General features: G+C 34.2%; 1 protein-coding gene across 2 annotated transcripts in view; it reads right to left on the bottom strand.

Annotated features, from left to right (window-relative positions):
- The window catches only part of TAFA2 (TAFA chemokine like family member 2), a 153,560-nt gene extending 134,202 nt beyond the window's left edge, over nt 1-19,358 (bottom strand). For both annotated transcript variants that reach the window (XM_039224955.1, XM_039224954.1), the window contains exon 1: nt 19,253-19,358. In XM_039224955.1, the coding sequence (XP_039080886.1) occupies nt 19,253-19,358 (106 nt within the window). The remainder of the gene's footprint in view (nt 1-19,252) is intronic.
- Between the last annotated feature and the right edge of the window lie 768 nt (nt 19,359-20,126).

Below are 20,126 nucleotides of genomic sequence, written 5' to 3'. Positions count from 1 at the left end.
AGAAAGATGATGTTTTACAAGATGTGAGTTTTATAAATTTGCACTTTCTCATTATTCATTTAATAATTTTGTCCCCAGAACAGCCAAATGAGACTCCCTGGGAATTTCACTTTAAATCATTTCTACAATTTAGCCAATAAAAAACACTTTAGCCTTGAGTTTAAGACTGATAGTAAGTGGCAAGCATGTCTGGCTTGAAAAAGACTTTTACCTTTTCTGGTAAAGTATTTTGAAAATATTTTGGTTTTCTGAAAAATATTTCAAAGAATTTGTAGCAAAACTGAAAACGGGTCTAGTTTCAGTGTTTCAGTATTCAGAACTGAATATGGAGTCATTTGTTTGTAAAAACATTGAAAAAGAGTTTGTTTTCTTGGTACAGTAGTACCAAAAAAATAAAAAAGGAGTGTTTTGTACAAAGGTTTTTATTTCCTGGAGATACAGAAATTTATACTACCAAGTCTATATTATTTAGGTTAAAATGGATCATTTTTACAGGAACTAGGTTTTAAAGCTCATTACACCCAAAGATTTTCATTATGATCTCATTTGAAATGAAAGTAAACAGAAATAATAATTTTGTTCTTCTAAAAGAAGTCACTGTGCTTTAATAAAATATCACAAATCACAGTTTACAGAGAAGTAAGAAATTAGCTAAAAAGCACTATTCATGAACAATTATCAGCCATGTGAAAATCCATTATTAGTTCACAGCAAATCATCCCATGAAGGGTAACTGGCTGTTTGCTCATCCTTAGCTAGTATATTGTTGCCTTCCTCAAAAACAATCCACCAAGCAAGCTCATCTGGCAGTATCACAAAACATAGAACTATATGCACAGTGTACATTTGTATGTTACTATAATACATATAAACCACCTATAAGTCAAAGAAAGTTACTATCATGTTGACCTCAGGACTGGCTACAGATATGAGTTGAAGTCATAAGGAATTAAGCTTAATGAAATGGTCTATTTGACATGGCAACTATGGGTTCCTGAAAAGAGGGTGCAGACAGCAAAGATATTTCATAAAGAGAAGTGTCCAAGGCAATAGTTGAGGTGGTATTTTATATGTCTGGTGTCTGAGAGAGCCCCAGACTGATCATGTCCGTAGCAGTTACAGCAATACCAACAATAGTTTTTTTTTTTTTTATTGTGACATAGGTCATTCAGTAAGATTATAAAAATTTTAATATAAATTTTCACTTATATTATTAATAGTTTTTACCTATGTTCTCATGTTTCCTTAGTCAGAGATACTATCTCTAGATAAAAGGAAAAGTATATGGAGACTGTCTCCAAATATGCCCAAGACCTTAGTTATCTGCAAATTCTGGATCCTAATATCCAAGCCCAAAGCTTCTCATTGCCTTCTCAGCCCAGAGAAAAATGACGCAGAGACCTTGAAACACTGCCACGTATGGGACACTGTGACTCGATAATCAACCTTTGATTCATTAATAATTTCTTTAGCACAGAAATGTTCCCTATGAGGAGTTAGTGTTAGGGCTTTCAGAGAAGCCGGATTTGAAACATTTAAAAAAATCCCCTAGAGAGTTGAAATAGGTTAGTATCCCCCTGGAAAGATTACCTATTTTCCAAAGAGAGTGCCTCAGCATCTGGAATTAAACTTCATATTTTAAGGTTCCCCGGTGTGTCCAAGAAGCATAAGCAATCATTAGATAACTTTAAAGTCTAAAGCCCTTTGCCACTAGCACTCATGTGAACGATCCAAAAAGAAGATTGTATAAAAAATACAAAAAATACAACATAGCATATGGAAAGGGTCCAGGATGTTCCTATTGACAAAATGCCTAATCCCATTGCATAAGGCCATTATTTCCTCACAAACAGTACAATGCAGTGTTTGTGCTTGACATGACCACAGAATTCATTATATAAAATAAGTTTTTGTTCATTTTCACGATGTTATTGAAAGTACTATCAATCTACATTTTGGAATAAAGTAATACATTTAGAGCCCAGATTAAGAGTCCAGACTCTTTTTGAAATATGAAATTTAGCTAAAGAACAAAGTGAACCTTGAAAAATAATTCTAGGACTGATCAATAGTAATATCCTAGAGTATCTTCAGAGGTTCTGCCATTGCATGTCTGACTTCCATTGCAAGTCTGACAGAAAAGAGTTTTCTCTATACTTATTAATGCATTGTAAATATTATTGTGGCTTCACATCTCATATTCCTTAGCATACGTTCCTCAAGCTATTAGGATTTGAGGCCTTTCTTTTGATCAAATATACATACTCACTTCCAAGAGCATTTTCTAAATGATTAGACTCAAGTTAAAAAAATACTTCTGAAAGATGAGTGGGAATCATTTTACTACTTCTACCAAGGTGATACAGAATTTTTATTAATAAGACAATTTCATAGAAGTTTATGGCTTATTTGAGAACTCTGTAGTCTGATAAAATAAAATCGTGACCCCAAAACAAGTTCAAGTAAGAAAACCATAATGAATATCGGGTTTTACCTGTTTCTGTGATAGAAAGGTAGAACTTTATTAGAGCTATAGTCTTTATTCATATAACCTGAATACTATTGCAATTAAAATAAAAACTTGCTTTGTGGTTAAATGAGAACTGTAATTGCAACCTAAAACAACCACCTGACGAAAAACAGCTCTGAGAATAACAGTCACGTTTTGATAGAGATATTTAATGTCCTCCATAAAAATACAAAGAGATTAGAACAACTGTTCAGTTAAAGCAGTAAAAGTTCTACAATTTCAAAAATCCAAGCTGTCACTGGGTAAAAACTGAAGACTCAAGTTCATCTCCCAGTTGTGTTTCATCAAACAAGTTGTTTTGTGATCATAGCTTACAGTCATCCTTCCTTCTTACTTCCCACATGGATTTCTCATCCTTCCCTTAGCTGCCTTCTCACTGCCTACATGTTGCCTCCCATACAAGTCCTTTACTCATCCATTAACACATCAGCCATCTCCTACCTACATGGACACTCTAAGGCTGACAGATTTTTGCACTTTCTAGTAACTTTTTTTTGTACTTCTTGCACTTCTCAACATTAATATGAACTTGCCTCTATCATTTCTTCTGCCACTGCTGTTATATATATGTGCACATGCTTTGTCCTTATATGTGAATGGTTAAGATTTTCTTATATACTCATGGTGTTCGTACTTTCATTACACAAATGTGCTTTTCTTTTAGTTGATGAGTTCCCTGAGAACACAATGATCTAATTCATTGTGATGATCTCCTGGAGCCTAAGAATAATGTGGCATATGATAAATACTCAAACCATGTTTATGAATGAATGAATAAATGTATGAATGAATGTTTGGAAGGAAAAAAACAATGAGAATTTGATTTTATTTCTGGAACTTAATGGTCCTCAAATGTTGGTAAGTATAAATTATTTTGTAAAAACCCATTATATGTAAAATACGTAGGAGAAATATGTTGGGATATAATTATATACCAATATGATTTACCTAGAAAGGTGAAATTTCTTCAGTGTTTTTCTTTAATAATCTCATTTACAAAGTTCATTTAACATAAATTTTAGAAATATATAAATTGCAAAGAAAATTGCTTCACCTGTCTTGGATCTAAATGTCTAGTTAGCATTAGCATTCTGGAGGAGCATTTGCTACAGTGTTTTGTATTGATGTTAGAGCAGCATATTTCTGTTAGGAAACAAATACAACCGATTTTATTTAGGTAACATCTGTATTGAGATAAGACATTTGCAAAGTTAGGAAAAATACATAAACTAAAACTACTATACAAATAACCTAATAACTTAACATATTTCCTCCCTGAATCCTCTATTAGTGAAGCTGTCACTTTTATCTATAGTTTATTTTCATTTCTTTTTTAATGCAGTTTGGTTCAATTCGGGTAAAATTTTCAATTAATTTTCTCAACATTAATCTTCCAGTGAACTAGATATAACTTGAAAATATATTACAAAACAACATGTAACACTCTACTAACAGGTAAGAGTTTCCTCAAAATACTCCTACAGGTATATATTTGCAAAAGCATATTAATTTAATGTATAGGCAGATAATATACAGGGCAGATAATTAAGGGACTGATCATTTTCTGTACCATATTTCAAAAGGGAAAGAAAATGTTCCCTATATGACTCACACTTTAATTTTATTTCCCAAGAAATGCCTTTCAAAACAACCAATATTTATAAAAGTATTATCAGTAAAATTTAAATTATATATATAGTGAAACTATAACTGACATTTTACAGCACTTTAAAAGAAATATCACACACATTATCATTTTTTATCTCTCTATGAATCAGTATAGGAAAATAAGCACCTATTATTCATATTTTATGAATAAAGAAGCTAAAATTTCAGAGTTTTATTCAAGGGTATTCAGCTCAAACCTTAAATTCTCCTGACTCTTTTTTTTTCTCTTTTCACCACTCTGATCAGATATGTATACTACCATTTCAAATTAGTCTCGCAATCTGTTTATCCTACAGATGCAGTCTCCCATAGTCACTGTGAACGTATAAACAATTTATTTGGAAAAGTAAACATGTTCATCATGAGTGATCAGCTAAGTAGTCATTCTGTTTGGTAATTTAATATCTGGTCTTGTGTCCTGTTTATTTTATTTTATTAATATTCAAATATCATGACTAGACTTAAATTACTAGGTAAATGACTTCCTATTATCCAGATATCCAATGTGTTAGTGATACAGACATGAAATTCACAATACGAAAAAGTAGACACTACAGAAGATACCAAGAATATTGATTCTCAGTGGCCTGATAACATATATTACCATAAAAATTATAGAACAGTATGGTTTGATAACCTGATAGGAAACATGTTCACAGGACTAAGGTTAGGAGGCTGATGTGATTCAACACAAATTTTAGTACTTCAGTAAGCCAACATTTTTTCTTATCATACTCATGAAAATACATAGGATTTATTTTATTATGAAAGAGTAGTTTCCCTCAAATATGTTCTTTATATGAAAGAACATTTTCCCTCAAATATGCGGTCATAGAAACTCATTAAAATGTAGATTATTGATCTGCTAGGTGATATTAGCTCCTCCAAGTCTTTAAGGTCTATTATGTCAATATGTTACTAGGGACTTTGATAAATTGTGATTAATGACAGGAGAAGAGTACTATGAAATGGGTATCATGCTAACAAAAACTGACCAACTCTGGGTCATTCATTTTCAACAAGGGTGAATATTGATTCATGAGAAAAAAATCTTACCCCCAACTATAAATCACAGCTATATATACAGCACATAGCCATATATACAGCATATCTGTGGTATTAAAATCTCAAAAGACTGGGGATCAATTAGGGGGAAAAAATCTAAAAAGCCCCTTAGGATGTAAAAAATGAGAAAATAGCTGAGAAACACTCCTCTAAGTAAACAAGGACTAGCAAATTCTAGGTTAAGCCAATTCAAGATGTCTTTGACTTCCTTTGATTATTGCTACACAAAGCAGATCAGCCATAGGAATACCTTAAATTCCCCCAAATAATTTATGGAATGCTTTTTGATGACTACACAATGTCCAGTATATACCTGAAAATTACTAAATATTTTTCAATGAATGAATTGTTCACAATCAAGAAAGAATACATGCTTGATGATTTTTATCTTTTTTAAGCATGCAACTTCATCCAGTGACTATCAAACCTGTCAATACCAGAAAAACTATTTTATTTCCTGAAATAGTAAGATCCATTCTCCTCGTAGTAGACCTGTTCTGCTTTAGGTTTATTATTTAAAAAAAATCTTGAATTCATGAGACTCTCAAAGAGATATATGGATGTAAAACAGGGTCTAACAAGAATATGCAAAAGAAAACAAAACAGAAAAAATAAAATTTAAAACATCATTAGTGTTCTGATTTAAGAAGGTAAATTGAAAGACGCATCTAAATAGAAGGCAATGGCAACAAAATTTTCGAATGAATTTGCTGGTCTCAAGAAAGAGAATCTCAAGACTGGCAGTGCAGAATTATCACAGAATGAGGCACTGAAAGCAGCAGATTGGTGTGGAAAGGGTGAGAGATTGAAGACAATAATTAGAAACCTTGGTGAAAGCTGTCTGAGAGGCAATTAAATCTCTAGTTACTCTCCATCATTCTATGTCATCAGGCAACTGTCCACCTGCCAACTCAGCAAAAGCTTGCAGGTTTATTATTTGGGGAGAGACACACAGAGATAGTGTCTGGACTGGGGAACACAAGAGAGAGGAGAGGTTGTGGGCACCATACTGAATCAACTACAGAATGAAGTGAGATGTAACTGCTCACTCCAGCTGGTCTTACCTTTCAACTCTCTGACATTCTCAGCCAAGAGATTAAAGGATTCTTCTCTAAGAAATCTGGCCAGTTCAAAAGGGAAAAGTCAAATGTACTGACATCACTGGGCCTCCAATGAAAGCCCTAACACATCATCTTAAATTGAATCTCAAATTTTATAAGCCCCACTGATGGGTCCAGAGTTTCCAGAGCAGACAGTTTGGGATTAGGTATTAGCTATCTGAGAAAAGCTTCTAGCATGGAAGACAGAAACTAAACTAACAAAGGAAGGAAAAAAAAAATATTAGAAGCAAGATAATGTAAGAAGAAATACTTATAAATGGGGGTAAGAGAACATTAGGCAACAAAATATCACACAGAAATTAAAAGTATAAAAAGATATACAATTTTACACAGGCTTAGACAATAAAGATGAAGGTATCCCCACCTCCCACAAAACAAAAAACATAAAGCAAAAAGACAAAAAATACAAGACTAGAAGACAAGTCCAGAAGCCCAAAGAGTCACACAATAGGGGACCCACAAACAAAGGAGGGAAAAAATAAAACAGAACAAAAAAGACAAAATCATTATTAAATGCAAAGTAAAAGTAAGGTTTTCTTTGTTTTTTTTTTTTTTGTTGTTGTTGTTGTTGTTAAGTTTGTTTATTTATTTTGGGAGAGAGAGTACCTGCAAGCAGGGGAGGGGCAGAGAGAGAGGGAGAGACAGAGAACCCTGAACTGGCTCTACACCACCAGTGTAGAGCCCGATGTGGGGCTCAAACCCACAAACCATGAGATCATTACCTGAGCCAAAACCAAGAGTCCGACGATTTATTGACCGAGCCACCCAGGCATCCCAGTAAGGTTTTCTTTGAAAACTGAAATCTAAGCTTGGAAAGATTTACTCCATACTTAAAAGAAACTAAACCTACATATATATTGGCGATAATCTTTTTTTTTTTTTAATGTAAGGTAAAAGAAACTGTCTTAAAAGTATCCAGATATTCCACCCCCAACCAAGAAAAAAAGCAGGATTATCTCCAAGTTAATAAAAGAAGCATGGATTGAAACAGACTGGGGTTTGGAGGCTCACACACAGTGTGTGCTAACACAGTGAGTAGGCAAAATATAAACTACTGGTCACAAGACACAAAGCATTTGTTCTTTACAAAGAGCTTTCATAAAACTATAAAGAAAAACAGGGTCATCTAATAAAAACAATGCATGAAAAGATAATAAAAGTATCAGTAATCAAAAAATCAATGAAAATACGTATCCTTTTAGTAATTAAGAATTGCAAAATTTTTAAATGTTTTATTTATTTTTGAGAGAGAGATAGAGACAGTGTGAGCAGGGGAGGGTCAGAGAGAGGGGGAGTCACAGAATCTGAAGACAGGCTCCAGGCTCTGAGCTGTCAGCACAGAGTTCACATGGGGCTCGAACCCACGAACAGTGGGATCATGACAGGAGCCGAAGTCGGACACTTAACTGACTGAGCCACCCACGTGCCCCAAAAATTGAAAATTAAAACAAGATGAACTCAACCAAGATGAAATAGAATGATAAATCTCAGTGTTGACAAGAATGTGTAAACTGTCTGCTGATGGGAATGTAAATAGGGATGTTTGCAACTTGACACTATACATCAATATGCATACATTTAACATATAATAAATATTAATAACATCCTATGAGTATATTAGATCATATTAGATTTTCCAAATATTCTAAAAAGAATACAAATTATTTTACAGTTAAAAATATCATTATCCAAACATGGTAATATTTTAAAGTTTAAGTCATTTGACCTAATAATTCCATCACTAAAAATCTAACCTAATTAATAGATATGGGGAAAAACAGTTGCACATACAAATGTTCATTGCAAGATTATTTTTAACAGAGAAAAATAAACAGCTTAAATACCTAATAATATAGTGTGGCTAAATATTTTCACAGGAAACATGAAGATATGCTTGCAATATAATAAGTAAGGAAGAAAAATCTATGGATATAATGATGTATTCTTGATATTATATGAGTAATATTCAAGAATAAATAGTAATATATGTGTAAGATTTTGTTATAAAATTTCTTAATATTTTTACATAGTTTCTAAAATTTCTCCAACAAAAGTGTAGGATGCTTTGTGTTCTGAAAAATATAAACATTACTTTAAAACAACATTAAATTTGAAAAGCATATAAACTGAAAATACACAATTAACATGATCAAGTTCTAAGAGTTATGTAAGGTTTCCAAACAAATCAACAGTAAGAAACACTGAATTGGCAAAGGAACATGAATAATGCAAATAATAGAAAATTAAGAGTTCAAAATTTATTCATTCATTAGTACTTAGAAATATTAACTAAAATTTGAATATCTATGTCAGAGTGGTGAGATGGGATGTTTTATATACCTCTGCGAGGGAAGAGAGTAAACTGATAATATAAATATTCCTGTACATATAATACACATTCCTGTATAAGTATTCCTGTGCTAGATATTTGTCATTTTCTTCTCCAACATTCATCATTCTATGTTCCTCTCTGTACTGAAATGGGATAGAATCTTAGATATTAGATTTATCAAATTTCCTTGCCACTTAGATACTGCCCATCGAGGTATGACAGCTGTAAGACGTGTGCTTAGATCTCACTCAAAAGAACCCACTGCAAAGAACATAGTTGACCTATAATGTCCACCTCCTCCACCTGTAAATCCATTATAGGCTCCCATCAAGGCCACACATTCCCTCAGCTGCTACCAGTCAGTGACTGAGTATGACAGGAATACTACAGCACATAATGGGACTCTCTCCAAAGGGTAACCTTTGCTCAAGGGTTCCAAATTGGCCTGGCCAAGATGTTTTCAAACCTGTACTGAAGTTTGAGGCTCTTCCTCCTCAACTTTCCTTCCTTCTTCTTTCCTTGCACAGGGGCCAGAACTTCCTCATGCTCTGAAGGCTCACCTCCATCCACTCCTGCTCCTGATCCCTTTGTACTTCGAAAGTGTCTCCCCCAATAGATTTCTTGCACATTGAATTCCATCTTGGAGTCTGTTTCTCGGAGGAAGGCTCTCATAAAAAAGGGAGACAAAGAGCCATCTATTTTATTTTTCCTGTTTCTGGCTTCAGAAGTGCTAAGGAAGGATAATGTAGATACCTGTGGACGTTTGCAGCATTAGTAGAGAGTCTGGCAGCATCAGAATTGGTGCAGGTTTCCTGCTCAGTAGCAGTGGAAGTGATTCTGAAAGCAGTACCAGTGTTCCAGCAACCTCAAGAGCAAATACATTCAGAAGCTCTGGGTAACACTGCTTTCCCACCACCCCCCTTCCACCTCTAGGGGCAGGAATGGCTTTCTGCAGTTACCTGTGTCTGGGGAGTCTACTCCTTGTTTCCTTTTCCTGCCTTTCAACACTTTTATAACCAATTCCCTATTTTAAACCACTCTAATATGATCTCCTCATTCTCAAGTAAACACTGAATGATACAAGCATGTTTCATTCTTTTTGACCTAGAAATTGTCATAGTGTTAACTATGTAAAGAAATTAATATGAAAATTTATTAATAAATTTAATGAATTTATATTACATATAAATGATTATTACACAAGAATTTTATATTAGTACTAACAAACAAAAAAGTCCCAAAGAAATCTAACACTAGGGTAAGTAATTTACCAAAGGAATTTAGAGTACACTGTTTTCTTATGTCCCAATTAAGATATGTGTTTATGAATAGTTTTAGATATATTAGTAAATATACATCATTTACTGTTAATAATACAAAGCAGCGGGGATGTTAAATATGTGGTTATCATATGACTCACAAATTTCTTATCTTAGAAATATATTCTGGGGAAATTATTGACATGTAAGGAAAAATACATGTACAATAATGTCCATAGCAGCATTGTTAAAAGCAACCAACAACTTGAAAGACCCAAATGTCCATCAATAATAAAAGAAATAAACACACAACAGTATATTCATATAGCGGAATCCTATGTCACAGCATAGATGAATCTCTAGAGAAAATTTTGAGGGTAAGCAAGAAATAACAGTTAAAAATACGCCCATAATGGATTCCATTTTTATGAAATTAAGAACCACACAAAATTATATTCTGTTCTTTAGAGGCAGCAAATCAAGAAAGGAGTACATCTGTAGGAGGAGGGGTTGCAATCCTGGTGAGGCATAAGGAGCTGTGAGAGGCTGACAATATTCTATTTCTCATCCTGGTTGGCAGTTGTCCAGTTTTTTACTTTATAATTATTCTTGCAAATGTACATATATGTTCTATTCTGTATGTATGAGATATCTTAAAATATAAGAGAGAAGAAAAATATCAGGACATAGAAGGATAAACTCCAGGAAAACAACACCTCTGTCTTCACAGTTTAAAACAGAATCCCCAGCTCAGGGCATTTCAGTCTCTCACACACCTGTGTCCGTGTCAATAAATGTGTGAATAAATAAATGAATAAAGATCAAGCTCTCAGACATTTTAATATGTTCATAAATTAAGCCAGATGAAAATATACCAAAAATGACATCTAATAATTACTATGTGAAAGATTTCTAAGTAACCGTATTTGTCTTCTTGATATTTCTCTTTGTCACCAAAATCTCTCAAATGAACATGTATTATTCTTAAAATTAAATAAAATAATTAAATGTGTTGTTAAAAGTCCAGAATTATGCAGGGGCGCCTGGGTGGCTTAGTCGGTTAAGCGTCCGACTTTCGCTTAGGTCATGATCTCCTGGTTCGTGGGTTCGAGCCCCACGTCGGGCTCTGTGCTGACTGCCAGCTCAGAGCCTGGAGCCTGTTTCAGAGTCTGTGACTCCCTCTCTCTCTGACCCTCCCCTGCTCACGCTGTCTCTCTCTCTCTCTCTCCTAGAAATAAATAAAACATTAAAAAAAAATTTTTTTTAACAAGTCCAGAATTATGTCAGTTTTATGTTCTGGCCATTTTTATTTCTACGGGAACATTAATACAATTGTTTTCACAAACAAGATCCTTACAACACTATGGATTTTATCAATGTTTTATAGTTTTCAGAGTACAAGGCTTTCATCTCCCTTGCTAAGTTTATTCCTAGGTATTTTATTCTTTTTGGTGGAGTTGTAAATGGAAATGTTTTCTTAATTTCTCTTTGTTAGAGCATAGACACTCTACCAATTAGTGGGTATTAATTTTGTATCCTGTAATTTTACTGAATTTATTTATTACTTCTAATTTTTTTTTTCTTTTGGTGGAGCCTTTAGGATTTTCTATGTGTAATATAATGTCATCTCCAAATAGTGACAGCTTAACTGCTTCCTTACCAATACAGATACCTCTTATTTCTTTTTCTTACCTGATTGTTGTGGCTAGGACTTTCAGTATTGTGTACAATAAAAATAATGAGTGGACATCTTTTTCTTGTTCTTGATTTCAGTTTTTTACCATTGAGTCTGATGTTAGCTAAGGGTTTTTCATACGGCCTTTTTTATTTGAGATATGTTGCTTTTTAACCCACTTTGTTTAGAGTTTTTGTCATGAATGGATGTTGAATTATAAATCAGGATTTGTAGGGTGCCTGGGTGGCTCAGTCAGTTAAGTGACTGACTTCAGCTCAGGTCATGATCTCATGGTTTGTGGGTTCAAGTCCCATGTCAGGTTCTGTGCTGACAGCTCAGAGCCTGGAGCCTATTTCAAATTCTGTGTCTCTGTCTCTCTCTGCCCCTCCCTCACTCATATTCTTTCTCTCTGTGTTTCTCAAAAATGAATAAATGTTAAATAAATAAATAAATAAATAAATAAATAAATAAATCAGGATTCTTAAACTTTGGTGTACATCATAGTCAGGTGAAAATCAGCTCAAGAGAATCTATTAATCTCATAGCTATATTGGTTCAATTTTAACTGTAAGAAAACCAGCATTCTGAACATGGCTCCAAAGGAAATACACCAGCCACCTTCCCAAGCTGACTGAGCACTACTACCCTCCTTGCTTATTTTCCCTGCAGACACAGAGATCTCCTTAGCTCCAGAGCATTCTGTTTCTTAGTATCTCAGCATCCTACACAGGCTGCTACTCCTGCCTGGATGCTCCACCCTCTGCCTACTTAATTCCCACTCCCCATTCAAAACTCAGCTCAAAGGCCTTTTTTCTCAAAAATACTGCCCTGATCACCCTCTTATCCTGAAATTTTACATTTTAGATACTCTTATCCTGAAATTTTATTTTTATAATGCTTTAACACCATCTTAGTTAAATATTTGCCTGATTATCAGATTAATGTTTTCTTCTCTGACTATACTGTAAGCTTCACAGCACATGGGTCATGTCTATTTTGCTCACTTTTATTTTTATTGAAGTATAGTCAAAATACAATGTTACATTAGTTTCAGGTGTACTACAGTGATTTGATAAGTTTATAAGTTATTCTGTGCTCACCACAAGTATAGCTACCATCTGTCACCATATAATGCTATTACAATACTATGGACTATATTTCCTATGCTGTACCATTTTGCTTACTTTTAAGTCTCTAGAACTTGATCTAAAACTTGACCCTCAAAATAGATTAACAGTCTCAATACACATTTTTTTTTACTGGGTCATTGGTTAGATAAATGAATAATCTATCAAAATAAACAAGAAATAAAGAGCTACCAAAAAACAAAAATTAAATGACAGCTCTCTCTCATCCAAGCTTTGAACTAAAAATCATCTGAATTTTAATTTTTTGTCCTTTGAAAAAATTCCACTTAATCAAAAGTCTCAACTCAGACTAGTAATTACTTTGTAAGACAATGAGGATAATATGTATTAAATCTTAGCTAAGGAATTCTGATTTTGTTTTGTATATAACTCACTTGTGTATATTTCATTTATACTAAAAAGTCCTTTTTCCAACCCAAATATCCTGTGATGACTCATTTTCTTTAGATTTAGTTTGGACATGATGGGTAGAGGAAGAAAAGGCAAGAAAATGCATTAGCCTCCTAAGATTAATGACTATATTTTTCTGTAGGGAACTTCAAGTCCTAAACTGAAATGTTTCCTCTCTGATCCCTAATATCTGAAGCTGGACCTAATGTAATTGCTTCCAAGGGGGAAATACTGCTTATGCTTTCTGACTGGCTGTCACAATGCTCTGAGTTAATCACCATCCCTTCCCAAAATGCCCAGCTCAGTACAATCATGAGAATTCAGGACTGAATCTCCATGGCAGTTTGAGCAATAAACTTATTTATCTGTGCGTGAGGGACTTTTGGTTCCCAAAGCTCAGAATATTTTATTAAGCTGGTGACATTTTCGGATTTTTAGATATCTCATTTTTCAAACCCAAATGCTCTGGATTTCTAGTGTTTCTATATCATGTTCAGAAAACAGAGTAACAGAATTCTCCATTTGGGTGCTCTTGAGAGCACAATGGTATGGCACTGATATTTTAGAGTTATTTATTCCATTCTTTCATCTTCTCTATTTACCTGTTCTGTAATGACCTAATCTCCCACCACCGTCTTTCTTGCATTCTCTCCTCTATGCATATCATCCTTCTTCCTGTCTCCAGGCCTGCTCCCACTCGAAACCGTTCATGCTTATTGCTACTTTGCCTGGAACATCTTTCCCCTTGATATGTCTATGGCTGGCTCCAGTGGAAACTTTAACTCTTACCCAAAGGCCTTATTTAAAATTACAATCCCTCTTGAACACTTCTTATATCTCTTCCTTCCTTTATTTTTTCCATAGTACTTATATGATAAAACTATTTTTCTTTTTATTATCTGTTTTCCTACCTCTAGGACAAAAGTTCCATACAGACAAAAATTTTTGCCTCTTTTATGCACTGATATATTCTCAGTCCTTATTGCAGGTACATAAAAATTACTGAGTAAAACAAATATTCTATTGGAATTACCCCAACTTAATACTCTTATGAAAACTACCGATAGACTCTATGAGTCTAAGAGTACTGGTTCCCAGAAAGGGAATACTTTAACCAGGGGAAAGAGTAAAAGTTGAGCTAAGCACAAAGGTACAACTGCTTCCTGGTAAACCCCATAGACCAATAAGAAAGAAAGTAATGAATAATATTGATGTGGCAAATGACCCTGATGACCATGAGGAAAAGGGTAGTTGCTATGAATGGGAGGGGAAAGGGAGAGTATGTTAGGCTCTCAGATGATTCACTGGGCCATTTTTTGGCATCCTCATGCCCAATATAACTATAAGCTTGTAAGTACAGTGATAGCATTAGTATGGTAATCCTGGGCTCAGAATCCTCAGATATGTGGTCTGAGTAAAACATCGAGCAAGCCTCCCAGATGAGGAGAAGTGCTGGCTGAAGGAAAGGGAGATTTTTAGATCTAAAATGGCTAGGGGGCTGGACAGATCATGAATATCAATAATGGCTTTGACCAACTGCATTATCAAGTTGGGTGGGGCCTGACTACTCCTCATCAAGTAGATTTTCTTAGAAATTGCAAACTGTGACCAATTTGATAAACTTTGCCTGGATGAAGTGAACTTACATAAGCAGCAAGTGGATATGAGGGCTATGAAAAATGGACAGTAATGGAATACAGTACTGGCATGTTGCTATGTTACCAAGATTCTTTTTTATCAGCTGTGCACCTTTACTACACTTGCTGTGAATGTGAGCAGAATGTTAGCAGAATGTTCAAAGCTCTTCCCTTCTTTAGAGGTTTACCCTCTGCAAAAGAAGAGCCAGTTCCCTAGGGAGACAATCAAGAGCCTTGACCAGCCAATGACTAGTGGAGACAAGGATCGAAGAGGCTGTCTATCTTATCTCCAGGAGAGGCCAACTCAGTGGAGCAATTCACATTTCAGAGCCCCTCCAAAGGAACTGACCAAGCTATTCTCCAGCTGAGACTGCTATTTGTGTTTAGCCTTTATTTCCTGCTCTATCCTGCTGCCCTTGCTCTCCTCCTGAGAGCCCTCTTTTAATAAATCACATAAACAAGAATTCCTGACTTGGCTCTGTTTCTGGAGAACCTTACCTAGGACATATGGTAATATGCAAATCATTGGAAAGAATGCATCCTAAGCACAGGCCTTAAAGATTCTCACAAATATGATTCCAATGAATATTAGTTTATAATTTTTTTCAGATCACAAAACTTTAAAATACATATCATGAGTGAGATTCACCAGGAAGAAGATACAAATTTTTCAGAAAGCAGAATCATCAACTCAATTATAAAACATATATATAATATATACAAAACATGTGTTATATATACAATATATACATAGTATATGTTCTCTGTATATTATATATTGTATGTATACAAAATATGTTCTCTATATATTGTATGTATATAAATATACATAATCTTAATATATATTATATATAATTATATTTATTTTAAAACATATGATATATATACAAAATATATATCATAAAAAAATGTATAAAAAGGGAAAATGAAAACATGAATAACAACAATAAATCAATATCAAAATCCAATTCACCAAAAAAATAAAGTAATTTTGAATAGCATATAATAGATGAAACTAAAACTTAATATATGGATTAGAGAGATTAGACTGAGGAGAACTAAGAACTAGTGTGGTAGGAAGATGTGAATAAATAGCCCAAAATACAGTACTGAGTGACGTAAAGATGGAAAACACAAAGGTTGAGGTGCACAGAGGACACTGTGAGAAAGCTGACCTAAACAGAACCAGAGCTCTAGTTCAGTAGCAACCATGGTATAGAAGAAATATTTGATGAGATAATGCCTGAAATTCCTTTAAAGTTCATGAAAGATACCAATCCACAGATTGAGGAAGTAAACCTAACCACAAATGGTATAAAAAGGAATTCACTACTAGCTATATATCATGATTATATAGAGCAAGACTGCCTAGATTTGAATCCTGCCTCTTTTACTAACTAGCCAACAGGGACAAATTATTTCACTTCCTTTGCCAGTTTCTGATCTTAAAATGGGTTTAATAATAATACATACTTCAGAGATTGTTATGAGGATTAAATGACTCGATATCTGTAAAGCTCTTAGAATAGTGCTATTGAGTTTTTAGTAATCAGCTTTATAACTTTTATCCTGAATGCTTATACAAGGTGCTCTGAATCAAATATAGATTTCTTATGATTATCTCCCAATAAATAAGTAAATTGGCCTTCTGTGGCTCAAGCCTTACTCATAATGAAAACCCGGTCAAATGTCCTACATAAGTAGCTAAATACTTTATAGGTGAATGACAGAAAAGAATGGGATTTTCACCACTTCTATACTGGAGAAGACAGTCATCCTCTCCCATCCTGAAAGGAAAAAAAAATCTTTTGAAGCTTTGTGATGAGTTGGAAAGGACCCTGAGTTCTCACTCTAACCTTTTCAATGTAAATACATCTTTCTAAGAGCCAGAGAAACCACAGAGGTCTCCAAGATCTGAGTTTCATACTTAGAAAGGTAATGCCCTAATCTTTTTGGCACATGAGAGCTTAACTAGGGACCTAATCTAAGCTGTTAACCATTTAGTTTACTTGAGGGGACGAGAGAATTTTATCATCCTTTTGAATCAAAGCAATTAACTATATAATTAACTATAGGTGTGATATATCTCAGAAGGCTGGGGCTTTTTATTGGAGCACTGAGAAATCCAGGAAGTTTTACTTCCCCACAAATACCTGAGTTTAAGTGCTTGTTACATAAATAAAAATAAATACAATTAATGAAGTCCTAAAGAGCAGAAAGTAATGACATATAAGAAGATACACAAAGGAGAGGATCAACAAAGGCAATAGTTGATGGTTTGAAAATGAATAAAATTGACCAATTCCTGTTAGATTAATCAAGAAAAGAGATAAGACACACTGAGCACTAGTCACACAGAAAGAGGAAATATATGTACACATACAGCAGGGTTACAAAGATAGTGAGAAAATACCTGGAACTACTTTATTACTACTACCACTTTGGAAAACCACTGACATTATCTGATAAGTCTGAAGACATGGACCCCCTGAAAACCAGAAATTCTGCTCCTCAGAATGTGTTCCAAAAAACTCTTGCACACACGCACCGGGAGAGAAGTGCACAGATATGTACAGAAGCATTGTTCGTAATGGCAAGAGTATAGAATGCCAAATGTTCATGTACCAGAATATAAATATATTAATTGTGGTGACTTCATACAATAAAATATGAAGCAATAGTAAAAAAAAAATGAATAAACTACAGCTATATGCCAACACCCACAAATACTTCTTGGGCAAAGTAGCAAATTACAGAAAAATACAGTATAATACTATTATGTAAATAAAATAACAGCCAAAATTAAGGAATATGCCATTTGGAGAAATATAGATACACAGTGAAATTAGAAATAAATGCAAAAGGATTATAATCACAAAATTTAAGAATAGTGATTATCTGGGGATGTAAGAGGCAAAGGAATTAAATCAGAGTGGCAGACATAGCCAGTTTCCAGAGTATTAGAGATGCTACATTTCTCAGTTGGGTGGTGAGCATGAACCACATATTCATTTTATGGACATGACTTACATAGACATTATACTTACTATTTTAAGTGTAAGTTAGTTTATAACAAAAGGGGCATTTTGCATGGATCCTATCACTTGGCTTTGAGCTGAGAAAGTATCTTTATCACGAACCCTTGCTTCATTAGAGTGACACCCATCATTCCTATAACCACCGCCCCCAACTTCTCTCAGAAAAAGAGATGAGTGCTTAACACTGCTTTGTCCTTAGATTTTGTCCATTGTTGCCAACTGGAGGCATGGGGAATAACGTCCTCCTTGCCATCTGTTTAATTTTACACTAATAACAATTATCAAAGACGATTTAAAGTTGATTTGTGGATCAGTATGTTGTATTAAAGAAAGAAGGAAATTCTAAAAGACACATGATATAATTAATATTATATGTGTACACCACCACACACACTGTGGGGTGAAAACAGGATTATGAAATATGAAGAGCTGCTTCATAAAACTCTCGTATTTTGAAAGATGTCTCTTTTTGCTTTTAAACATGGGGGTAAAGATTTTGTCTAAGAGTCATGACTCTCTCATATCACATCCTTCCTCTCCCTGGTGTTAATGTTCCATGTGACACTAATTAAGTGCACATGTGTAACTAATTTAAGTATTACAAAATTCAAGGCACTCTTAACTCCCTCTTTCCCTCAAAATAAAATTTAAATGTTAAAGGGACTCAATATTGAATTGCAACATCATATTTCACAGAAAAATATAAATTGACTATTCAGGTTATGAATACTTCATTATGGTAGGGACAGTTCAGAAATAGCCCCATTTTAATTCATTTGGAAAAGGTAGTTATTCATTATACTGAGTCTTACGCTCAGGAGAGAGGACAGAAAGGGCCTGAGCTGTCAGGCTTAACACATATGTTAAAAACAAATATTCTCACTGTTCTGAATTGATCCTGCTGAATATTGTACTAGGGATAGAGTCTAAAAGGTGGTGAAAGAGGTACTCTGGCATGAAGAAATATGACTCACAAAAAGCACTGAGGGGAAATTTACATATATACATTATTAAGATAACAGATCATTAAAGATGCTTTCATTAACAATAATGACTGCAATTTGAAACTCACGTTTATTACATATCAGCTAACCATTTTAACATCAATACCTCGAAAATGGAAGTGACAGCGGAAAGGCAGAGTCAAAATTTCAAACTCTTTGAACTCTGTGCAAAAATGGCAGTAATCCTGGAAGCATTTAAATCATCATGCTTCCCTATCAAAGCCACACCAAGGATAACGCTCTTGGCATTGTTAATAAAGAGAATGACCAGGGAGGGACCCATACCTACTAAAACTAATCGACCAGTGAAGAGAGAATAGAACAGTCTGTGTTAAAGGTAGTCACATTCCACAAAGACGTGAGGAAAAAAACCAGAAGAGCTTACCTTTATGATGGTTTGCACTGGACACAACTTTCCCCCACAAGGTCACAATAAATATTATTATTAGCAGCTTTCCTTTTGTGGCTTTCTGTAAGTATCTCTTACTCATCCTGCAAATAAAAAACAGTAATAAAAACCCTAAGCATATGAAATCACTGCTTTCCCATTATAATTGTGCTACATTTAAAGCTTTCATGGCACCTGAACACCTGAAAATTACATTTATTATTTGGAAAGCTGTTTACTGTATATAAACTCTAAAGAGAAAAAAATAAAAATATTCCAAACAAACTACCTTGATATGATGAAAGAGATAAGAGAGGCCCTATCTCAGTCAGTCTTCATTCACTTAACAATAGCCTAAATCAACTGGGAAACATTACCATTTTTCTCCATATAAATATAGATTAACGTATTCACAAAATCCGAGGCATCATTGTTTGAATAATCTTTAAATAAGTAACTTATCTTACTTTTTTTCCTAAAAGATTCTTACTTCAATGCCAGGTCAAATGGTCAGAGTAAACAGTTTACATAAAATGTGTGAGATGAATTCCTGCCCAGAATATACTGATTTCAAATCTATTATTTTTAATATGCTTTAAAAAAAAAAAGTCACCTGGTACAACTTCTTACAATGCTACCACTAGACACACAGATGTTTTAATATTGTAGGTATCCACCATTCTACACTTTATCAGAAGCAGGAGAAAAATGGAAAAGCAGAATGAAAAATACCAAACATTTAAATAAATTTTTAATTTGTTTTTAATGTATTTTTATTTTTGAGACATAGAGAGACAGAGTACATGTGGGGGAGGGGCAGAGAGAGAGAGGGAGACAGAGAATCTGAAGCAGGCTCCATCCAGGCTCTGAG

The sequence above is a fragment of the Hyaena hyaena genome, unplaced genomic scaffold (assembly GCF_003009895.1).
Source record: "Hyaena hyaena isolate Hyena2069 unplaced genomic scaffold, ASM300989v1 scaffold_1828, whole genome shotgun sequence".
In the NCBI taxonomy this organism is placed as follows: domain Eukaryota; kingdom Metazoa; phylum Chordata; class Mammalia; order Carnivora; family Hyaenidae; genus Hyaena; species Hyaena hyaena.
The sequence above is the reverse complement of the archived record's forward strand: the minus strand, read 5'-3'. Positions and strand labels throughout refer to the sequence as shown.